The 21954-nt window shown below is 42.1% G+C and overlaps 10 protein-coding genes across 10 annotated transcripts; 5 read left to right on the top strand and 5 right to left on the bottom strand.

The window, feature by feature from the left end:
* Positions 1-556: 556 nt before the first annotated feature.
* Positions 557-1939, bottom strand: EAE98_010359 (uncharacterized protein; the record flags this gene model as incomplete). Its single annotated transcript, XM_038957980.1, has 3 exons — positions 557-799; positions 893-1774; positions 1862-1939. 3 exons carry the CDS (start codon positions 1937-1939, stop codon positions 557-559), a joined length of 1203 nt encoding a protein of 400 aa, XP_038805772.1.
* Positions 1940-3816: 1877 nt separating this feature from the next.
* On the top strand, positions 3817-4537 carry EAE98_010358 (uncharacterized protein; the record flags this gene model as incomplete). The annotated part of the gene is made up of 2 exons (XM_038957979.1): positions 3817-3894; positions 4100-4537. 2 exons carry the CDS (start codon positions 3817-3819, stop codon positions 4535-4537), a joined length of 516 nt encoding a protein of 171 aa, XP_038805771.1.
* A 1202-nt stretch (positions 4538-5739) lies between these two features.
* Positions 5740-7790, bottom strand: EAE98_010357 (uncharacterized protein; the record flags this gene model as incomplete). The annotated part of the gene is made up of 4 exons (XM_038957978.1): positions 5740-5810; positions 5863-7187; positions 7239-7455; positions 7661-7790. 4 exons carry the CDS (start codon positions 7788-7790, stop codon positions 5740-5742), a joined length of 1743 nt encoding a protein of 580 aa, XP_038805770.1.
* A 1336-nt stretch (positions 7791-9126) lies between these two features.
* Positions 9127-10080, top strand: EAE98_010356 (uncharacterized protein; the record flags this gene model as incomplete). The annotated part of the gene is made up of 3 exons (XM_038957977.1): positions 9127-9411; positions 9466-9669; positions 9727-10080. The coding sequence occupies 3 exons, from the start codon at positions 9127-9129 to the stop codon at positions 10078-10080; spliced, it is 843 nt and encodes a 280-aa protein (XP_038805769.1).
* A 572-nt stretch (positions 10081-10652) lies between these two features.
* EAE98_010355 (uncharacterized protein) lies at positions 10653-11394 on the bottom strand (the record flags this gene model as incomplete). The annotated part of the gene is made up of 3 exons (XM_038957976.1): positions 10653-10965; positions 11048-11110; positions 11296-11394. 3 exons carry the CDS (start codon positions 11392-11394, stop codon positions 10774-10776), a joined length of 354 nt encoding a protein of 117 aa, XP_038805768.1. The 3' UTR covers positions 10653-10773.
* A 1415-nt stretch (positions 11395-12809) lies between these two features.
* Positions 12810-14236, bottom strand: EAE98_010354 (uncharacterized protein; the record flags this gene model as incomplete). The annotated part of the gene is made up of 4 exons (XM_038957975.1): positions 12810-13134; positions 13215-13316; positions 13392-13774; positions 14093-14236. 4 exons carry the CDS (start codon positions 14234-14236, stop codon positions 12810-12812), a joined length of 954 nt encoding a protein of 317 aa, XP_038805767.1.
* Positions 14237-15217: 981 nt separating this feature from the next.
* Positions 15218-15619, top strand: EAE98_010353 (uncharacterized protein; the record flags this gene model as incomplete). Its single annotated transcript, XM_038957974.1, has 1 exon — positions 15218-15619. The coding sequence occupies one exon, from the start codon at positions 15218-15220 to the stop codon at positions 15617-15619; it is 402 nt and encodes a 133-aa protein (XP_038805766.1).
* Positions 15620-16030: 411 nt separating this feature from the next.
* On the bottom strand, positions 16031-17254 carry EAE98_010352 (uncharacterized protein; the record flags this gene model as incomplete). Its single annotated transcript, XM_038957973.1, has 5 exons — positions 16031-16046; positions 16114-16387; positions 16442-16613; positions 16661-16765; positions 17222-17254. 5 exons carry the CDS (start codon positions 17252-17254, stop codon positions 16031-16033), a joined length of 600 nt encoding a protein of 199 aa, XP_038805765.1.
* Positions 17255-17934: 680 nt separating this feature from the next.
* On the top strand, positions 17935-19869 carry EAE98_010351 (uncharacterized protein; the record flags this gene model as incomplete). Its single annotated transcript, XM_038957972.1, has 2 exons — positions 17935-18332; positions 18392-19869. Exons 1-2 carry the CDS (start codon positions 18059-18061, stop codon positions 19867-19869), a joined length of 1752 nt encoding a protein of 583 aa, XP_038805764.1. The 5' UTR covers positions 17935-18058.
* Positions 19870-21583: 1714 nt separating this feature from the next.
* On the top strand, positions 21584-21865 carry EAE98_010350 (uncharacterized protein; the record flags this gene model as incomplete). Its single annotated transcript, XM_038957971.1, has 1 exon — positions 21584-21865. The coding sequence occupies one exon, from the start codon at positions 21584-21586 to the stop codon at positions 21863-21865; it is 282 nt and encodes a 93-aa protein (XP_038805763.1).
* Between the last annotated feature and the right edge of the window lie 89 nt (positions 21866-21954).

The following is a 21954-nucleotide window of genomic DNA, read 5'->3' as shown; positions in this document are numbered from 1 at the left end:
AAGCCTCCAACTCCCCACACAACAAGATCCCCACCCCAACCCCAACCTAACTACCAGAAAATGCAACAAATCGTTATACATTCAAATCAATTCAAATCTAATCCAGCTCACCCGGTTCCATTATTTCCCTTCCCTCCCATTCCCATCGACGAATATTTGATTTGTTTGCCTGGGTAAATTTGTCCTCCAATCCTTCTTGATTGATTGCCATAGTCAAAACCTAATATTCAAGGTCAAAAATCAAATACACCCCACTACGCTCCCCACTACATCATATTCGTTCTTATTCGACCATGGGTATCGTGATCTGGTGTGATGCTCCTTATAGAGCTTGTCGCTTTGGTATGAACGTTCTGCTGATTTCGCATACATCTATCGATGCCGCAAGTGATCGCATGCATTCGCCCCCATGGTAATTCTCGGGCCCAACAATTCCTCGATAATCACTTTCGAATCGAATCCAAGGTCTCTTAATTCCAAATCACTTCAATCTCGTGATTATCCATCAAAAATCTCCTCATTGCGAATTCAAAGCTTCATTCATCCCCTCATCCTTTCATTCAATAACCATCTTTCTGAAACCTCCTACCATCGTCCAACCTAATGCTCTCAAAGCACTTGGATCTTTCGCTCGAATAATTGTGCAGGCTGGTAACATTGGATTCGTCGGATCCACATGTGATGCATCTTTTGCTGCTTGTTCAATTGCATCCATTTCCTCTTTACACTCTTGTTCATTCAATGGACATACCGTAATTGGTTGACGATGAGTAATATCTCGAGCACCGGAGAGGTGAACCTGCAAATTGTAATAGTTTAGAAAATTTGAATGAGGAAGTTGAAACAGTTCGACTAGTAAAATATGTGAATGAGAGAAGAAAAATGTATATACCTTTATAACGAGAAAAAACTCAATCTTGTATAAGGTCCCCGTGGTCGTAAATGAATTGACAAAATGCATTGGAAATGCAGCTTTTCCTCTCCGAATAATTCCCTCCGAATCTCTCAAATCCTTCGATGGATATATCAGCCCTAGAGTCGTGAAATACCCAGCCTCTGGCAATTTTGCTCCCACCGTCGCCGTCTGCTTAGCTATGCGATTGATTTTCTTCGTTGGTTCATCTCCTTCTGGATTATATGTAATCTCCTCTTCTATGCCAATTGTGATCTTTTGAATGACTACTTTTGTAGCTTTCTTCATGTAAAGGGAGTTTGGAAATAAATGGATGTAAACGCTAACTGGGTCCGAAGGGCCAAATGACCATCGAGGTATTGTAATTCTCATAGTAACCAGATGATCCGTATTCTTCTCTGCAGATTCTGGTCGATTATACATGCCAAAGGTTGAAAGAGTATCATATCTCTGCATCGGGACTGGAAAGGCGAATTTCTTTTGATCTTGTCCTTGTTGAACCGTAACCACCAACTCATAATAAGTTTCCGCCGTGCGACTTGGTAATTGTAAACTCGCCGGTGGGATCCTTCGATTCGATTCCTCTCCACCCCTTCCAAATGGTATGAATAATACGAAAGGTAGATCCATCAGCACCACACTTTCGCTCTCCTTTCCGGCCGTACATCGAAACAATAATAACTCCTTCCCAACTACATCTGTCGTTTCTCTCCGAGGTGTCCCCAAGTGTTTCTTCGCTATCGATTCCGCAGATGGATGAACCGTTTCTCTTCGCTGTAAACATATTCGTACCAACGATATCGCTATCGGCGCAGAAATTCCAGTGAGGGGTCGAATCTCTACTTTACCCTCTATCCTAGGCTAGAAATCCCCGAATTAATACCATCCCCTCCAAGAAATCACAATTGCAAAACCAAACCTTCAATCAAAGAAATAGAGATCACCTACAAGCGTAGCAGAAATACCCGGATAACCAACCAGAAAATTACTGTTTGGTGGTCCGGAGACACGGACAAAGGCAGACATATCGTGCACACCCAAAGATCACTGGCGCCACCGCGCAGGTTTGCGCCAAATGGAAAACAATGTTGATGAGCAGTGTGGGTTGTGTTGAAAGCTCGAGTCTCATATGTAGGTATGATATGTATGTATGTATGCGGTAAGTTTGTTTGCGCGAATTGTGGGGTTGCGTGTCGGTGATATAGCTTTCGTCGTCACCATATAAGCAAGGCTCAGCTCTTGTTTTTTTTTATGGGTGGATAGGTTGTTTTCTTCGTAGGTGAGATTAAGATTACTAAGTAAGTGAAGATTGATTGTGACGATCGATTCGCATGTATGAAATGGAGTAAGAGAGTCTTGGGATCCTCTCAGTTTGTTGGGGGAAAGTAGAGTTGGTTTTATATTTCTTTGAATGGAAGCTGGGAGAAATATCAAGAGATAGCTGGTAGATTTGAGAGGACGATTGTGTTGTGTGACGGAGAAGTTTCCTTTAATGGATGATGGAATGAATGAGTGGGTGAAGGAAGAAATGGTGTGAGAATAAGATAGATGATAAGTCTTGAAAGGAATAGGGAGTTTGTAAATTAAAATCGAGATGCAGTAATAATTGCAAGCGGTTATTCTTTCATGGATGGATGTGGATGTGGATGTGGATGTAATTGAGATTGTAATATATGGAGGAAGGATAGCTAGGTAGATGAGGAGATGGGGAGATGGGTAGCTGGGTAGATTGAGTAGCTGGGTAGCTGAACGACTGAACGACTGAACAACTGAACAACTGAACAATAGCTGGATCGACGTTGATGTTGTAAGGGTTACCTTGGATAGAGAGAGGACGGATGAGGAAGAGTGAGACAGGGAGAGTGAGAGTGAGAGTGAGAGTAAAAGTAAAAGTAAAAGTCGAGAAGAGAAGAGTTCAAGAGATTAAGATGGATTGATGCTTTCGTCTAGTCCAGACTTCTCTTCTCTGTGATCAATCAATCATATCTTTCTCTCAAGCATCAAAGTAAATGCGAAACATATGATGAAATCTAGCAACAAGGCGTATCTAGATGCAAAAGTATAAAATCCATCACGATATCGGCGTATCATACATATCATCAAACCATACAAAGAGTTTCAATCTATTATTTACTAGGGAGGTATATTAAGAATGTATATTACTAAGTAGGATTTCTTGTTTACTGAGGGGTATTATTTATAAAAAAACATATGTATATATATATCTAAAATACCTACCTACCTATATATAATATCTATTCATTTATATATACTCAAAAGAAATATAATAAACAGGTCAATAACCCTCATATAAAATCCCAATTCAAATCCCATCCATTCATCCAAAGATCTCCTTTAATCTCAACTCAAAATAAACAACAACAAGCTTCTGAAGATCCGATCCACAAAACCATGGCCCTACCATATCATATCCCATATCCAATCCCATCCCATCCAATCCCATCCAATCCCATCCCACCCCGCCAATCCCGCCCTCTCACAAGCAAATAATTCCAATGTTACCTTTCATCCTTTCCTTACTAATATATAATACTTCCATTCCCGATAACCATAAAATTTATTCCTTCTTTGTCAGCCTTCTCTCCCCATCCAGCCTTCTCGCCCCTTCCAGCCTTGTCTATCCATGGATCTATCCACAACCTTACACATCTGACCTCATAAAAAATCCCACCAACCTTCTCTTCTCTCAGCCTTCTTTCTCCATACACCAATCTTCCAAATAAACAACTACCTAGTATACCCACCTGCATCTACATCTATCCATTCCCACTGCATCAATTCTCACCAGCCAGCACCCAGAAATAAATATCAAACCCACACATACATACCTATACATACACATCATCACCCATAGCCATAAACCAACACATACATAAAAAAAGATGTCAGTAACTCTACACACCAGCCTAGGCAATATCAAAATCGAAGTATTTTGCGACAGTGTACCCAAAACGGCAGAGGTAAATCCCCTCATTCTTTTTCTCCCATCTCTTTATATCATATCAAAAGCTTTCTTTCAATCCAATCAAATCCAATTGAATTGAAGAAAGACGCTCCGCTAGGCCACTGCCGTGGTGGCTTTTTCGCTACGCTCTATGAATGATTTTTTTACATTCCTCGTCTTCTCCAATCTACTCTACACCCAACTAACCCCCTCCTCCCCAGAACTTCCTCGCCCTCTGCGCCTCCCACTACTACGACTCTTCCCCCTTCCACCGACTAATCCCCACCTTCATGATCCAAACCGGCGCTCCCTCGCCCTCCAACCCCCTTCTTCCCTCTCCTCCCCCTCCAAAAGGCGGCACCTCCATCTGGGACGTTCCTTTCGCCGACGAAATCCGACCTTCCCTGCGCCACCACGCCCGCGGTATCGTCTCCATGGCCAACAAAGGTCCCGAAACGAACGGCTCTCAATTTTTTATCCTCTTTGCCCCCGCGCCGCATCTCGATGGCCAGAATACCGTGTTTGGACATGTGATTGGGGAGGAGAGTTTGAGGGTTTTGGGAGAGTTGGAGGGGTTAGAGGTCGATAGGAAGAATAGACCTAAGGAGAAGGTGGTGATTGAGAGCGTGACGGTGCATGCTAATCCGCTGGCGGGGTGATATTTTAGGATTTGATTTAGGTTTGAGACGTAGAAGGAGGGAGTGAGAGGCTAGTATGATATGATATAATATCCAACGAGCTGAGCTGGGAAGGAAAAGAAAAGAAAATTAAGCTGGATAAATGGATGAATAGATGGAAGTAGCGAAACCACTCCATCAAACAACGAAGCGAATGAATCGGTCTCGAATACCCCGCGGAAAATAGATACGTGCATTTCCTTTCCTTTCGCTTCGGTGCGTTACACACAAATACACATACAAACGAATCATACACATCCCATCACAGCCCATCCCATGACGAAAATAACATGGAAGACTAGCTCGAGAAATCTAAACTAGACTAGACCAGACTCGACTAGACAGAAAGACATACCATGTGTCAGATCAGATCAGATCAGATCAGATCCAGCTCCAGATCCAGATCCAGGTCAGCGTAACACAAAAATATAGTGCCGACAGAGACTAGCCAACTAGCCAGCTCGCCAGTTAGCCTTACAGAAATGCGAGATTTGGGAACCGTAAGCGACTGATGCGGTTGCGGTTGCGGTAGCGGTTGCGGTAGCATCTAGATCGCCACACCACCCTGCACTGCACTACCTACACTGCATTCGATGTGTAACCATGGTTGGGGGCCAAGGGGCCGAAAGGGAAAATTACTGGGGAGACTGGAATGGAATGGAATGATTGAGATTGAGATTGAGAGTGAGAGTGAGTGTGAGTGTGAGATACCCAAATAGATAGATTATTACAATGGAGATGGCGATGATGAATGGACGAATTCATGATCATTAGAATTTATCGATATTAATAGTTTCAGGTACCTACCTACCTAGGTGGTTTGCATTCTTATGGATATCGCAAGTTGAGATTCATATTTAATATGAGTAATATACCAAATAAGAAATTACCAACTATAAAATTCTCAATTCACACTCAGAGAATACATATGCAATTGGATATTCGCAGATTCATAACCATGACCTAATTGAAATCAAGCAAGCTTGCAATTAAATGTTATTTGACTACCGAAACGCCTCATGACATACCACCTACCTAGTACACATCATAAAAATCTACGTACCACCAAACTCCTAGAGTACTTGGGTAGTATCATCCAGTACACTGTCCGAATCGCACGAGTGAAAGTGACACCCCAAGCTCAAGACCATAAGATAGAGCCTATAATATTCATCGCCATACTTTCATACGCCCATACCCAAACCGATAACCTCGAAGATGATCGGGTTTCCTTCGACTGCTAGCCAAGCGATACCTAAAAAGTTGTCAGTTAGTAATTCAATGGCCGTATTCTCACATAAACTTACCACTATAAACCACGAGTTTCGTGACTACCTCGACATCATATCTCACGCGAGGTTTTTCTAGCCTAGAAAACATTTCTGTTTCATCTAGCTCGTTTTCTTGCCCAACGGTAATCTCATCTTCTGCAGCATCATCACCCTCTAGACCCGGAGTGGATACCCCTGGAGTATACATAACACGACCTGCACCCATCATCTGTTCATAAGAGCCGACTCTGGATTGTGCTGGAGTCGGCAAATTCATGTTCCCATGAATCGATGACATTCCAGATGATACAGCGCCATCCATTGTCGGTTGCTTGGAGCCAAAATAATCTTTGGCTTCTTTCGTAGCTGTTTGACGTGGAGTCATACCCTCAAATACGTCAGTAAGACTATCTCTCCGTCTTTTCTCTCGATAAGCAAGAGTTTCGTATGCATCGGCAGCTGATTGAGGTCCAACGGATACAGCTCGGCCTCGTCCAGCATGTCGTATAGACGAGATCAAACTTGGTAAGTCGGATACAGATGGCATAACATTATCCACCTTAAGTCTTGATGGAATATTGTTATATTCTGAAGCAGGCATAAAGAATTTTCGAGGCAAGATCAAGCCCGTGTTCTCGAAGGCTCGGAAAATATGTGGGAGTAATTTCAACAATGTTGGTTTCATGACTTCTCTCCAAGCAAAGATAACCAATACACCAATGAGAACTCGTAGTATCACAATTACCCAGCCCATATGATGTAGATCGAATGGTACTGTCGCTGGAACTGGAACATCCCAGGCCCAACCACCAGAAGCATAATGCCAACCTCCAAGTTCAACACCTATCATAACCGCGGCGAATGCGACACTATCATCAAAACATGGGCAATCATCAGCTGGCTCTGGGTGAACTCTTATCAAAAGAATGATGACTATGGCAATCGTCACAGGAGCCTTCCAGGTACTGCTGTGGAGATAATTGTCAATCGCTGATCCGTATACGCATTCGACGACAGAAATGAGTGCTCCAATAACACTTCCAACAATTACATCCACAAATCCATGCATTCCGCAATAAAGTCGTCCAAGTACGATAGAGAAGGCATACGAATAGCTCACAATCTCTAAGGCCAGTTTCGTTGGAGGAAGCAGTTGACATTCTGGAGAATGAAGAGTAAAAAGAGCATATACAGCCACCGAGACTGCATTGGCGGAATGTGTCGAAGGAAATCCATATTCGAGTGCAGCAGAACCCGACATAGTGATGCGATGGAGAGGTGGGGATAGTGGTCGAGGTAGTGAGAACATATCTTTGATGAACCCGGTTATGAAGACTCCCGTTGCCAATATATGAACCATCCTGGATTTCAATCAGCGAATGTCTGCGAGTACCCGTCAAGAAATTTATTACCCTCTTCCCAAAGATGTATGTCCACACCAGAACAGGATTGGCAGTACAATCATGAAGAAAGTATGCGTTCCAAGGTTTGCAGTGACAGCGAAATAAGTATCGAGTGCTGGACATCGCATCTTATCCTGCATCCAAGCCAGGTATGGAGTCTCCCATCGAACCAAAGGCAATAAAGCCTGTCGCATATTGTATCGCCATGGTGGAAGTTTGCGCTTGTCTGCGGGGTCGTTATCAGTATACCTTCAGTGATCAATTGTGATGCGAACATATGAAACATCCTCAACGACTCTGGGAGAAGTTTTGAGTCAACCTGGTATTGCTAAAGATATTGGATTGCGCAATCATTGTCTCAATAGCCAGATAACGAAATGTAGCAAAGGGGGCAATGCGCGCAGAAGTAATTCCATAATCACTATACTCACAGTGATTTAAACTTTTCAAGCCGGCATCAATGATCTCTGTGGGAGGGGCCGTAAGTGAAATCGATGGAGGTTGAGTATTATTATTCGATTTCTCAAGCTCTAGGCCGTCGCCATTTGGAGTCGGACACATGGATGCATTCGTTGAAGCAGCATCTATATATTGTGCCCGCTTGAGATGTGAAAAGTCTTGTCTTACAGAAAAGTAAGAGATTGAAGTAATTGGTCAGAAGAATGAATGGAAGAGAGGGGAAAATTCCTAATCAAGGAAAGTAAAAGAAAAAGGAAAAAGAAGAAGAAAAATGAGCGACAGGAAAATGTGTTCTCACTCAATAATACCTAGCAATGTCTAGGTACGAGTAAGATGAGAAGAGGATTGTTTTAGGTGAAGTCTGCTATTTTAGAAAATAGGAAACACCTTTCTTTCCCTGGTGGAAAAAAGCGTTAAAAGGTTAATAAGATTATCCTTATCATTTCGATGAAATCTTGGGGTTGAGCGGGATTTGATACACCATCAAGGATTTAACAATTGCTTGGGTGATTTGATATGATACCGGTATGATTGGAGTTGATTTGATTGATCGATTTGATCTTCCATTGACGCCTTGGAGTAGGTAGGTAGGTAGGTAGGTGTGTATCACTGACTGCCAATTTCTTATCGCTCTTGGATTATGAGTTGATCTTTTATCGCATCGCATTGCTTGACTCTCCAGATCCAGCTATCCATGATATCCATGGATTCATGAATACCGGTATGCATCGTCAAAGCCTTCCAAGGTTTTCAACCGGAGACTTCAGCCTTTCGCAATACCGGGCGGTATGGGATTTCACGAGCCACATGTTGATCAGCCACACACATCTACGTCGGCCGGGCTTCATGAGCCACCCCATTAGGTAATCACATATCCTACAGCCACCGGTGAGCCACATTCAAAGTTTATGTCATCATACCTGCCACATACCTGCCACATTTATTTTAGGGTGGAGTGGATGAAGCTTGGAAGTTGCCAGAGCAACCGATGATCCATGCAAATGTAAATAAGTCTAACATTCGAGTAACTTCCTATCCAAAAATCCACCCGTACCCCGTTCCCAAACCCAAACCCAAACCCAAACCCAAAATTGCTAACTTATCAACACCAGCCTTAAAGGGATCATTTTCAAGACTTTCATCCATTCTTGAAATCCATACCATTTTACACTATTCATTCCATACACTCAAGCCACAACCCCATTACCATTCATCCAAACTTTATTCCATCATCAATTATTTCAATTTCAAACGTACAATAATACCTAGCACTTATAACAGTAGCCATACCTAGCTATTAGGATTAGGGTGTCTGAGAAGGAAACGCTCTCGTCATTGGAAAGTCAATCATTGTCTCGACTCGCATTCACTTACTTCACTCGTACACCTTCGTCACAAAGCGACGCCTTAATTCTCCAGACCAGACGACCACAAAAGCATGGCTACGCAATATCAACCAAATCAATATTCAAGGCGTGAAAGTGTAACCGAAAAATACGACGCGAGTCCAAGAAAGAAAATTACCCAACGTCGCGAACAAAGTCAAAGATCCAGTGACGGAACGGTTAGCACAATGATGAGCAATGCTTCCACGGGAAGGGAATCGGCAGCTACACATATGACAGAAGGTCCTTCATATTCGAAAAAAATTGTGGTGGTTGGTGATGGTGGATGCGGGAAGACTTGTCTTTTGATAAGTTACAGTCAAGGATATTTCCCAGAAGTATGTTGTGCTTGAAGCTCAACCTTCGTAGGTATATGGCTAATACTTTCTCAGAAATATGTTCCAACTGTATTCGAGAATTATATCACATACCCAACGCATCGGCAGACCGGCAAGACACTCGAATTGGCGTTATGGGATACTGCAGGACAAGAGGAATATGATCGTCTCCGTCCATTATCATACCCGGAGACAGATTTGTTGTTTGTTTGTTTCGCGATCGACTGCCCAAATTCCCTCGAGAATGTTATGGATAAGGTAAGATGAGAAAAGGGATTCATGTTGATCCATCCATCATACTAATTGACTCGATAGTGGTATCCCGAAGTATTACACTTTTGCCCATACACACCTCTTATCCTCGTCGGTCTGAAGTCCGACTTGAGAACGAAACGTTCTTGTATTGATCTCCTCAAAACCCAAGGTCTCACACCCGTCACCACGGAACAAGGAATGGCAGTTGCAAGAAAGATGGGAGCGCGTTATATGGAGTGCAGTAGTAAAGAAATGACTGGTGTGGAAGAAATTTTTACCGAAGCCATCAACACAGTTGTTGTCAACGATCGAAGCAACCAACAAAATACATCCTCATCTACTCCACCCGGTACATCAGGTTCGCAAGGTGTAATCATCCCGAAAAAGAAGAAGCGCAGTTGTCGATTCTTGTAATAATCCATCCTTCACCAAATCATCACCATTACGCATCCAAACAAAGTACGACATGAGCATGATATTTTGAAACGACATACGAACTGCATAACATAACGAGGAGTGTATAATTGTGAAAATCTGCAACTATTGGGCAGATTTTAGGAAATTGAGCATTGCATCAAATAGCATTGCGACATGGTCATTAGCCTTTTTATTCTTTTCCTACTTCTTTTTTCATCGCACTCTCATACCGCTGGAGCTGGACTGGACTGGACTTTCTCCGGTAATCTTTTTATTTTAGGCTTCTTTGATCTGCGTGGGTTTTTGGACTTTCTTGTGAATCAGTTAGGGAATTGAGGGAACTGTGAACACAACAAACTGATTATGGGCGAGCGTATCGTATCGACTCTTTCTTATGTACAACGAAACTTTGTGGGTAGACAATGCATATCATACTCTTAACGTATACATAATTTATTGATTTTCGAGCTTATTTTATTGCAGAAGTTGCGAACTCCTTCGTTTCGGTGAGATATGTGAAAATCGTGAGAAATCTAGTAGAATGAAACGTAACAAAGGGTATCAATCATACTCCAGTCCAGAACTCCTCTTGCCATGTCATCTTTATCATGATATGTGCAGTCCATAGGCCCGATCCAATTCGGCACATCCAAACCTTCCCTTCCCTTCCCTTCCTCTCAACTCGTAGACTTAAACCCGTGTATCATCTTCCATAATCGTTTCTTCTCCCTCGTGCTCTTCGCGTTTACTGCTACTGTGGTGTTGGTGTTGGTGTTGTTGCTGTACTTCTTCTTCGGGCGGGGATTCAGAGGAGGGATCTTTGGCCATGACGTTTTCGAATTGGGACCAGAGGGCTTCGACGGAGGAGAATTCATTGCCGACCTATTGGGGGGAAGGGGGGGAGAGTTAGTGGGGGTTGGGAGAGGATGGGGGAGGGGGAGAGGGGGAGAGGGGGATAACATACAGCAATTACACCTTCTAGAGATCGATTCAGTTTATTGATACTGGAGAGGACGTGTTCGAATGACTAGATGGGGGGAGGGCAGGGAGGGTTAGTGAGTTCGTTTTTTTTTCGCTTTGGTTTTTTGTTTTTGAAGGGGTTTACACGTTTTGAGTTCTTGATTGGGGTGAGGGGGGCAAGGAGAAAGGGGTAAGGGAATTCAGAGGGGGGAATGAGAGGGGGAGGGGGAGGGGGAGAAGAAGAAAACATACAATAGCTATTTCTCCCAGTAAGATCTCGCGCTGCTGTTCGAAATATGATTTTTCGGGAGGAGTTGAGGAGCGGGGGAATCGACTGGTTGAGGAGGACATTTTTGGGTGGGGGGGAGGGGGGTTGGATGGGATTGAGAGAAGTTGAGGGGTGAGGTTGTAGTGGGATGGGATGGTGATATGGATATGGATATGGATAATACCTACGATAGTAGGTAGTTTATCGTTTGCGCGCGGATTACCTAGTACCAGTAGGTATTTTTGGTGGGGTGTGTGAGGATGTGTGAGGATTATGGGGTGGGGTGAGGATAGGGAGGTCGCGTCGCTACGAAGGTATTTATTTATAGGAGAAACGGAGAGTAAAATTAATATAAATTCCTTATATTATAAGTTTTGGAATGAAATGAATATATATATATAAATATATATATTTATCAACTATAAATACGATTACGGTTATAAGAGTCGATTAATGAATTAACTAGATGAAATAAATCTTTAGATAATATTTTATAATAAAGAGATAGATTTTAGTATTTATTTTATATATATTTAATTGAATATTATAATATTCTTCTAGTTTATTAAATATGTTATTAATAGCTTTTATTTTAAATCTAGTAGGATTTTCCTATAATTAATAGTCTTTACTTGTTTAAAAATAAATTAGTATTTAATAACTCTTTAGTTTATAAAAGAAGGAACTATAAATACTATATATACTTATTACGCGACCTATAAGTTATATACTTTCTATATATATTATAAATAAAAATATAAGAGAATATACTTAGAACTAAAGTATATAAATATAAAGAATTAAAGTAGAAGAAAAAATATTAATTATCTTCTTATAAGTTTTTAAGAAGAGGGACTATAAATGCTAGCTTAAACATCACGTGATTTTCAAATCTCGTTTTCCGTATACATTACTATCTAGTATTTATAAGAGGATGATACTAGAATATAGAAAAAAGAAGCGGGGTATAAAGGTAACGCTAGTATACAGGGTATATAGAAGAAATCGTGAATTTTGAAATTAATCAATGATAAGTATAAATGGAGGAGCATGGTAAAGAAGATGGAAAGAGTTAAGCTGTGTCGTTTCCCATGAGGGGTGGATGACATTGATTATTTTTGTGTCTATTATTTTTAAGTCTGTCATTGCCTTGTATTTGTTGAGCTCGTTCATCAGGGCTTGATCTGCTGCAGATTTAGGTGAGATTCTATCTACATGATACCTTGCAATCTGATGTATAGTCATTCTGATATGTATTATACACATTCAAAGCTCCAATGATAGTTCAAGGAGGTAGTAAAAAGGATCACACTGATAGTCCAAGCAATTCTAAGGTTGGTACTTGATTTCCCGCCCTACTGCGAGTATGCAAAAGGAAGTATCGACTCTTGGACACCCCATCATTCGAAAGTCAAATTTGTGATCGAAAATACATTCTTCGGCCATTGCCTCAATTGCTTTCTCTTTTTGCTATCCATAACAAGACTGAAAACCCGGATCAGGACGACCGATGGGCTTGTCCAGACTCCTGGTTCCCTAATGTTGAGTATGAGGAAGCTTGAGATGGCTTCTTTGATTTGAACTCGGGCATTTCGATAGTGGCAACATTCTTGCCGCTTCCAACCAATGATCTAGTTGAATGCATGGAATTTGGTTGCTCGAGGCCCGATGACGGGATGTTGGACGCCTCGGACCTTCTCAGTCGATGTAAAATTCCATACTGTAGTGTTGAGTAGAAGCGGCTTTTGATAACTGTGCCGATATAGAACGTGGAGAGGGCAGGTATACAGCTAATGATGACAAGGGCAAACGTTTCAGCATATCTGATTAGATATACATTAGTAACTGTATGAATGTACTCCATCCTTCTTTCAATCCAACCATTGCAATGATTGTGGCTTACACAGTAATGATAGCAATCATGCCAACCCAGAAAGGATCTCCGTGTTCTCCAAGAACGCCGTACGTTTTATAAGCTATGCCAACACAATCCGCAATGATAATCCTGAAGTGATGTCAGCAACTTCAGTTACTCAGAATGATGAAATCTTCGAAAGAGATTTTCATATGAACGACTTACAGAGCTCCAAAACAAAAGACCCCATAGATGGCTCGCCTTTTTTGGGGAGACATATTTAAGGTAGGCACAACAGCCATGGGAACGAGGAATAGCACGATGTCAACTATGGTGGAACAGACAGCATTGGCGATAGCTGAAGATGCAGTTTTCTCGGTCCTCAAAAGGGCAACTTGGATATTGTTGACATCACCTTTTCTAGGAGTGTACCAATATATGGCGATTCCAATATTTTGGACCTGTATCAAGAAGAGGAATATATAAAGACTGTAGGACACAATGCGAACCCATTTGAGAACACCAAAAATGCGTTTATAAACAATGATGATGGCTGATGTGATGGCAAACTTGACCGGCGATATCAGGATTTGGGACGCGAACTGTCTCTGAGATCAGGGAGATGAGTGTCTTGCCGAGTCAATGTGACATTAAAGAGATCTTACATTGGTATAAGAGTCGGAGAGGAAGGAAAGAGGTACATCGCAACTGTGTCTTCCTCAACCTTCCGCTGCCACTGATTACCACGCCGGTAGGTAAGTGAATTATATGATTCCCCAATATCCAATAGCGCCTATGAGTCCAAAGATGGAGCAATCTAGAAAATACATCAGTGAATATTTAATAACAGTAAAGGTTGATATCTCACAGTCGTCAAGATGTAGTCTCTTTCTTTGCTTCAAGCTAGTATACACTCGAGTACAAACGCATAACGTGCTGATTATGATGAGAAGTATACCCGTCCCAAGAACTGTTGGAGCCTGAGTGGGAGGATCAATGAAGTTTGGTGGAGCTCCACTGGGGTTCACAGATAGAGGGGTTGTGTTTGGATCAAGGATTGGAGTAGTCATTGTGTTCCAAAGTGTCGGGTAGATGCTTCCAGGAATCGAGGCATTACTGTGATCATGAAAATGGGCTAATGATTTCATCTTTTATCTAATTTAGTGTACGTACATGCTATGCCTCATATATTGACACTGAATCGTGGGCGCCAACTATATGCACCGGTGAGGCTAAGGATAAGGCTCCCAAGCATCTACATAGAGTTTTCCTTGTTAAATACAGATTGCTAGGAGGTTTGAAGGTTGTAACGTCGTATCAGTGAGTATCAGACTGTGCCACATGCACTGGTAAGCACTGCAGCTGGGTAATTAATTCCCATAAGTTGACCGTCTGAGAATACTAGAATATCCAATTATCATGAGGCTCGTCTAACCATTATAGGCCGATTTACTTATCCCCTAAGGTGCGAGGGTGCGAGCGTAGGATACCTTAAGTGCCCCGTGCACGAGCTCAACCATCAATAATATAATTTATAATATTATAAATAAATATCTTTTCATTAAGTTTGAAAACTGAAATTTATTAGAAAAATGATAATCAATATATCAAAAATATTCTAATATTTTTTTTTAATTGAAAAACAATCACTGAATAATTTTAAAAATATTATTATATTTCATTTCTTAAAACAAGAAATATTCACAATCGATTTCTAGACAAATCTTAAATTCCTGATGTTCTGATTGGTCATAGATCCCTGTATAAGCGAGGTGTCCTCTGTTCGCATCTTAGGGGATATGTTCTTGGCAATGCCTACCTAGTCGCGTAACACGGGACTATTCCACCCGAGGGTGGTAAGCAGAACACACGGAGGCAGTGAATGCGAGTATGCGCTTTTAATTGCAACTACACAGTCTTAGCGATAAATATAAAAAGGGTACTTTGTTAGAGTGTAATCTTTATTTCCCATCACAACCATATCGATCCCACTCACAATCCATTCGCAACCCTTACGCAATAGTGAACACCGAAGAATACGTACCATCATCATGCTCAATCACTTCTCATGGCGGCACATTCCGGCCCTCTTGACTGCGGCCCCTATGTTCCTGGGGGGACTATTTCATGGTCTTCTTGAACCAAAAGCCGCCCTCCTCACATGGGGTATGGTGGAGGAGGTTGCTCAATCACGCGAGGCTCAGATTGTCTATTACGGACACACGATGAGAACTAGTACACTGGGCCTCTTGGTCTTTGCTTTCTATGCTCAGGGCAATCTCACTGCCGTCGACACAACAATGTCAATTATGGGAATCTATTGCGGCATTGCTGATGTCTTGATAATCTGGTATAAGGGAAACCGGGGTGTGATTCCTGTACGACTTTTTAGCGTTCTATGCATTGGTGCATGGGGACTCGCGGGTATGACGGCTTCTTCCCTTCAAAATTAGCTCTAGGCATCATGTACACTATGGCCAGGGTGATATTAAAGGGACTTTGAAGTGGAATTCCCGTTCGCATCCTGGGCATTATCTTTATTGCTGTGTGAGAGCTTACGGTCATTGGCATTGGCAGAGTGGTATTGGGGGAGGGACACAGCACAGACGGTGATACGGAGTGAATCGGATTTGCAATGGACTATCGGTATTGACGAACGAAATCAGAAAACTATCGGATATCTTGGGTGGTAGTCGGCTGGATAAAAATATAAAGACCAGATTTTTGGGTACATCCCTGTCACTGTTTTTATTTTCGCCTCGTTCTTATTCACCTATTGTGGTGATACTTTTCGTTAATGGTAGTAATTGCTTGTGCAGGTGAGATTTGATCACGCTTCTGCACCGAGAATTCGAAACAGCGCCCTATTCATGATGCTTCCTATCATCTCATTAGCTTACAAGCTCAACTTTCCATATATATATACGAAGGATAGACTATTACTCACCATGCAATACGCCCTGTACCCCAGAGCTGCCAATCTGGAACGGACACAAATTCCGATGATTTGCCTAACTCTGGTATCTCGAAATTAGTGGCCTCAAGAATATTTCTGTAGAGGGATGGCTCAACAAATCTGAAGCCGTGAAACTCGGATGACTTTGCATAGTAGGCAGAATCATGATGCATTGCACCAGGAGCTGTACAGACCCATTCGCCGACAGGGACCTGGTGATCGCCGGAAAGTTCAAACGGTTTAAGGGCTACGCGCCGCGTGCTCACTACTTGGTCAAGTCAGATTTTGAGATTTGAAAAAAGTCGTAACATGTTCTTACTAGCTTCGACTGGATTCAGTCGAGATGATTCTTTCATGAAGCTGTCGAGCAACGGGAACCCCTGACCCTTGGATGTATCGAATGACTCCCATCCTACCGATTCAACTTCTTGGCGGATAAGAGGGATATACTCAAGGCGAAGGCAGAAATCATGCAGCACAAAACATGCGGTCTGATCTTGTCAGAATCTGGTCGATCTCACAATAATCAAAAGCATACCGTGGATGTTATGTGGACAGCATTGATTTCTTGGATATGGTCCCAGGTAGAAACAAAATGATAGCGATTCTCTGGAACATCAACGAGGAAAGGTTTCCCATTTGCCTGTCAAATATTGTCAATAATAGTGGTTCTTGATCCAGCGAAGGGGGAAAACCTTTTTGTAGGCATCTTCGATCAAACTCGGGCCTTTGACGAGGAAGAGCCATGCCGCAATGCGTGCGTTGATTGTCAATATTAGTGCCTTCGGCTTGGAAAACCACCCAGCACATATGTACCTAAACCCAAAAACCATCAAGAATACTCCTAAAAAGAAGACTATAATAGCGTTGTCCTGGAGGTCAGTTACAAGAGACAACATGGTTGGTTTTCGATGAATGACTTTTGAAAATTGGGATTTTAGTGAATAAGGAAGTTTAAAGGCATTTCTGATCAGTAACAAGTATTTCAGCGGCTGGGACTATAATAGGAACTTGGAATGGTCAAAACTTTGCAGATATAATCTGATTGGTATATTCTTTGATCAAAACCTAGGGATCAGAGTTAACATGCGTCACATACCTGTCGAAGTTTCAAAGCAGTACCTCTACGCATGTGTGTTCACCCTTGTACATGTAGTCTCCTCCATCATCACAATGCATATCGGACATCTGAATCGTATCAGGCAGGTCAGGCGAACGGGTGTGTGAAATATTCTTGATTTTGTAGAACAATAACATAACTCAACTTAGCCATTCATTGGAAGAGGTGAGCTGCAGATGAAAGATGGGATACCAAAGTCAATGGAGTAGCAGTGACGATGAGGTGGGCAGCCTCAATGCAGCAACAGCCTCGAAAAGGATCAACCTTGACGCATCGATCATTAACATAATTGCCACTTATTCGGTTAATCCATGTCGTTGCTCGCGTGTATTTGATCAGTGAAATTGAAATTTTTGGAGTTGATGGTGGTGAGAATTAAGCCAATTATCAAATTATCAGCATTGACTACCTATTTTATGAATCTTAATTGTAATCGAAAGCCAATTGCATCTAGTATGAGGGTCGCCGGTTGGAAACTTAAAAGATTGCATTCCTATTGGCCGTGTTTCCCACTTTAAATACATTCAAAATGGATGGCTGTAAAACGTCTTGTCTCTTTGCAGGGATATTTAAAATGTCCAACAAACGCCCTCCAAGCCAGATTACTGGCCAAGAGGTTCAAATCAAATTGCAAAAGGTTGGACCGCCGTCTAATTTCGAACAATTGATGGTCGATTTATACACCCGGTACTTCCTCCACCCATTGTATCAGAGAATCATCAATTGCTTCAAACACAAAAAAATCAGTTCGTACGTCCCTCTTGATCCCCCTCATAGCACACGCGCACGCTCTGTCCAGAAGGGGAAACCGCGTGTATGTCGGCCCTAGCTCAGAAAGATGATCTCCCAATACACGTTTCTCAAGAATCAGAGCAACTACCGGTGCAGACTTCGGACGGCATGTTGAAGGTCAAAACAAGAGAAATTAATGGATGCGAGAATCAAGATACCTTCCGGCACTCGTGGGATGTCATGGCAGTGTTTTTCGCGTTGCTACTGCTGTCACTCATGTCTTCTATCGATGCCACTATTGTAACAACAGCCCTTCCCACAATTGCTCGAGAATTCGGTAATGGTCAAGATTATATCTGTGAGTTACTCTTGTCCTTCAATTTTCTGGAAGAAACTTGCCAACATTTAATCATTTAGGGGTCATTAATGGATTTTTATTTGGATCCACTGCGACACAACCACTTTTTGCACAGGTATCTAATATCTTCGGTCGTCGAAATCCGATGATTCTTGCTCTGTTTCTCTTCGCATTAGGCAGTGGAGTCGCTGGCGGTGCACATAACTCAGAGACACTGATCACCGCTCGTACAATCCAAGGCTTGGGTACGAGTGGTTTGTATGTCTTAGCCGATATTATTCTCTGCGATATCATTCCACCACGGCATCGAGGGCCTTACTTAAACGGTGTACTCTCAATGGCTGCCGTCGGCTCGACAGTGGCTCCTGTTATTGGGGGCATTCTGGCGCAGAAAAATTGGCGATGGGTTTTTTGGATAAATCTACCTGTGTCGGCTGTTGGACTCGTGATTATCCTACTATGCCTAAAAGTTAATTACCCGCCAAATCCAAACTGGAAACATGCGCTGGCGGAAGTTGACTTTATTGGTAACGCTATTTTCATACCGAGTATAACTGCAGTACTTCTCGGCCTGGTCATGGGTGGCTCTCAGTTCTCCTGGGGATCGTGGCATATCATTGTTCCCTTAGTCTTTGGCTTCTTGGGATGGGTGGCATTCCTTATCTTTGAGTCTTCCACTCGGTTGTGTAAGCAACCAACAATGCCACCGAGATTGTTCAAACATCGCACATCTGCAGTTAGCTTTGTTCTTATCTTTCTCGGATCTATCATTATAACAGCTGCCAATTACTTTCTTCCTGTGTACTTTCAAGCCGTGAAGAAAGTATCGCCTCTTGATTCTGGAGTTTACTATCTTCCATTTGCGCTCGCTATCATTCCAATTGGTGGCCTTGGTGCAGGATTCATATCCAAGACCGGCCTCTACATACCTCTACATCGGATCGGATTTGCATTGTGTGCCATCGGGGCAGGACTTTTGTCTACTTTGGCAGCATCTTCCAACAGCGGCAGTTGGATTGGGTTCCAAATCATTACATCAAGCGGAGTTGGCCTCATATTTACATCTACCTTGATCTCTACACTTGCACCGTTAAAAGAAGAAGATGTAGCTATTGCTACTGGCGCGTACTCATTCGTGCGCTCTTTCGGCTTTGTGTGGGGATCGACCATTGCTTCAATTGCATTCAACAGCCAGATTAATAGATATCTGGGGATAGTGGAAGATGAGGCAGTGCGTGGCTTGATGGCCAACGGACAGGCATACGCGTACTCAAACAAGGGCACGATTAACGCATTGCCCGCTACCACGCAATCTCAAGTCATAGAGGTTTATGTGAAGGCTCTACGAGTGATTTGGCTGATAATTGCCGCTATCTCCTGCTTTGGATTTTTTTGCACACTTGCAGAAAAGCATGTGGAGTTGAGGAAAGAGAAGAGAAACGAATTCGGGTTAGCTGAGAAGAAGCCAAAGACCGTTGATCAAGGAACAGACCATCTGATTCAGGTCGGAAAATCTAACGAATTATTGGTGGTATGACTGAGTACAATTGGATGACAATGGAATATGCCCAGACGCTTTTGACTGCAATTTACGGGGCCTGCAATGTACTGGTACTATGTTATGATATGGACTTGCAGATTTCAAACCATCGTCTGTTTATTATTAGCCAAATGAGCTAGAAAATTAGTTACAACCATGTAGAACAACTTACTCAAGCAAGCAAGGATTGATATAAATTGTAACTCCCAACATGTTACTTAGCCTCATGCTTCCACACCATTGTGAGTCACGTGCTCGCTAAACCATGATTATAAATGGTATGAGTGATTAATTGGTGTTATAGATTTTGCAGGGCATTAATTATCTGTATATTTTTCAATCCACCCTCTACGTAACCGAAAAAAGCGGCGGAATTTGAATACTCTTTTAAAAATCCTTTTTAATAGTTTATAAATTCATTTCAAATTAAATATTGAAATATGAAAAAAGCTAATGAAAATTTGAGTATTTTTTGTATTGATATTAGGTGTTTTTGTTGGAACACATGAATTAATCATGTGCTAACCCCTCACTGCCGCACGAAGTGTATATATGAGGTAGAACATATATATAATATAATAATACCCTTCTTGTACGAAAAGGGCAGATAATATAATATCATACTATTCTAATCCTATTCATACCTTTCTAAGTCTATCCAACAGTTTTTATTATTTAATATTATATTAAAAAGAGATCTTGATTGTTGAAGTTCTTTTGAATAGTGTTCAACTTCCGCTTTTTTCGGTTACGTAGAGCCTTCTTCCTTGATGGAGGGGCATTTGATTAGCCGAAAACGAGGGGAGGTCAATGCTCAGCGTTATGACTAGCTCTGACAGACCACTTTCCTGCATAGGAGCGGCGTCGAAATTCGTATGAACCTTGATTGTAAGATTTTACATGAAATTTGTAGACTGATTTGGAATTAATGCAACATGGGTATCATGATGGATTTAATTAATTCTGATTTTGATGCTTCCGAGGTCGGTTCTTTCAGACAAATTGGTCAAGGGGCATATCCCAGTATTGGGGCAACAATAAGGCACAGCAGCTGCATGTCTCATTTTAACAAATGATTCGATCGGTGAAAATGTAACGATAGGCGGATTAACGAGCAGAACTTATCTATAAGGATTACCAATCGACAGATCGCATCTGTACAACAATTAATTTGGAATCGAAACGCGTACATTATCCTTCAAAAATTGGTTGCTTCTTTTTCTTTCCATTGCTTGAGTCTACAAACTGTCGATGGTGGGTGGGGGCTGTAGCTACAGTACCATCGCATCTTTCAAGCTTCTGCCTAGAACTGATGCTGAATACTCTTGACCATTATTGGCCGTACCAATTTTCGAGTTCACACCACTTCACATCACCCAACTAGGCAGTTCTAAAGCTGGATCAAATTTGTCAGTTTCCTGTTTAGAATCAATGGCGTTGTATTGATCTTCTGGTAACACTTGTCAAGACCTATGGGCGTGCAGGTAGATTCGCTATATCAAATGAACTGTTTCAGTAATGCATCGGAATAGCTATGATCTGTGACCCCGAGTCAACTCTTGAGGGCCTCAATCGAATCGTGGTCGACGAAAATCTTTCCATAAAAATTGTCAATTGAGCTGTTGTTCTACAAGAAAATGGTACTGGATAAGTGGTAGTTCCAACCACGTTCAAATCTTTCCTTTCTTCCTCCATCCGAGAGTCAGTAATCATGCTCTTCCTTGTTATTGATCTTCTTCAATCTCCCCTCCTCCGCTTCTTTACCTACGTGATACTCGCCTTTACACTTCTTTTCACATGTCTTTTCCGCCGCGCCGGCCACCCTCTTAATGCACCACAGCGACTCCCTGTTTCCAAGAACTATCCAATTCTGGGTGCTGTGCGATTCTTTACTGCACGATGGGAGTTTTTTCGCGAAGGTATGCGTGGCTCAAGGTCAGGAAATTGTTTGAAGATCAAATTTGTATTCGTTGAACAGAGAGAGGATGAATGAATGGGTTTATTTGCTGTTTATCGATCTGGTACTCATGAGGGGGTGTTTAGCGGCGATAGAGTTTGATATTGTTGTAATTTGACTTGTGG

The sequence above is a fragment of the Botrytis deweyae genome, assembly GCF_014898535.1.
Source record: "Botrytis deweyae strain B1 chromosome Unknown BDEW_035, whole genome shotgun sequence".
In the NCBI taxonomy this organism is placed as follows: Eukaryota; Fungi; Ascomycota; class Leotiomycetes; order Helotiales; family Sclerotiniaceae; genus Botrytis; species Botrytis deweyae.
The sequence above is the reverse complement of the archived record's forward strand: the minus strand, read 5'-3'. Positions and strand labels throughout refer to the sequence as shown.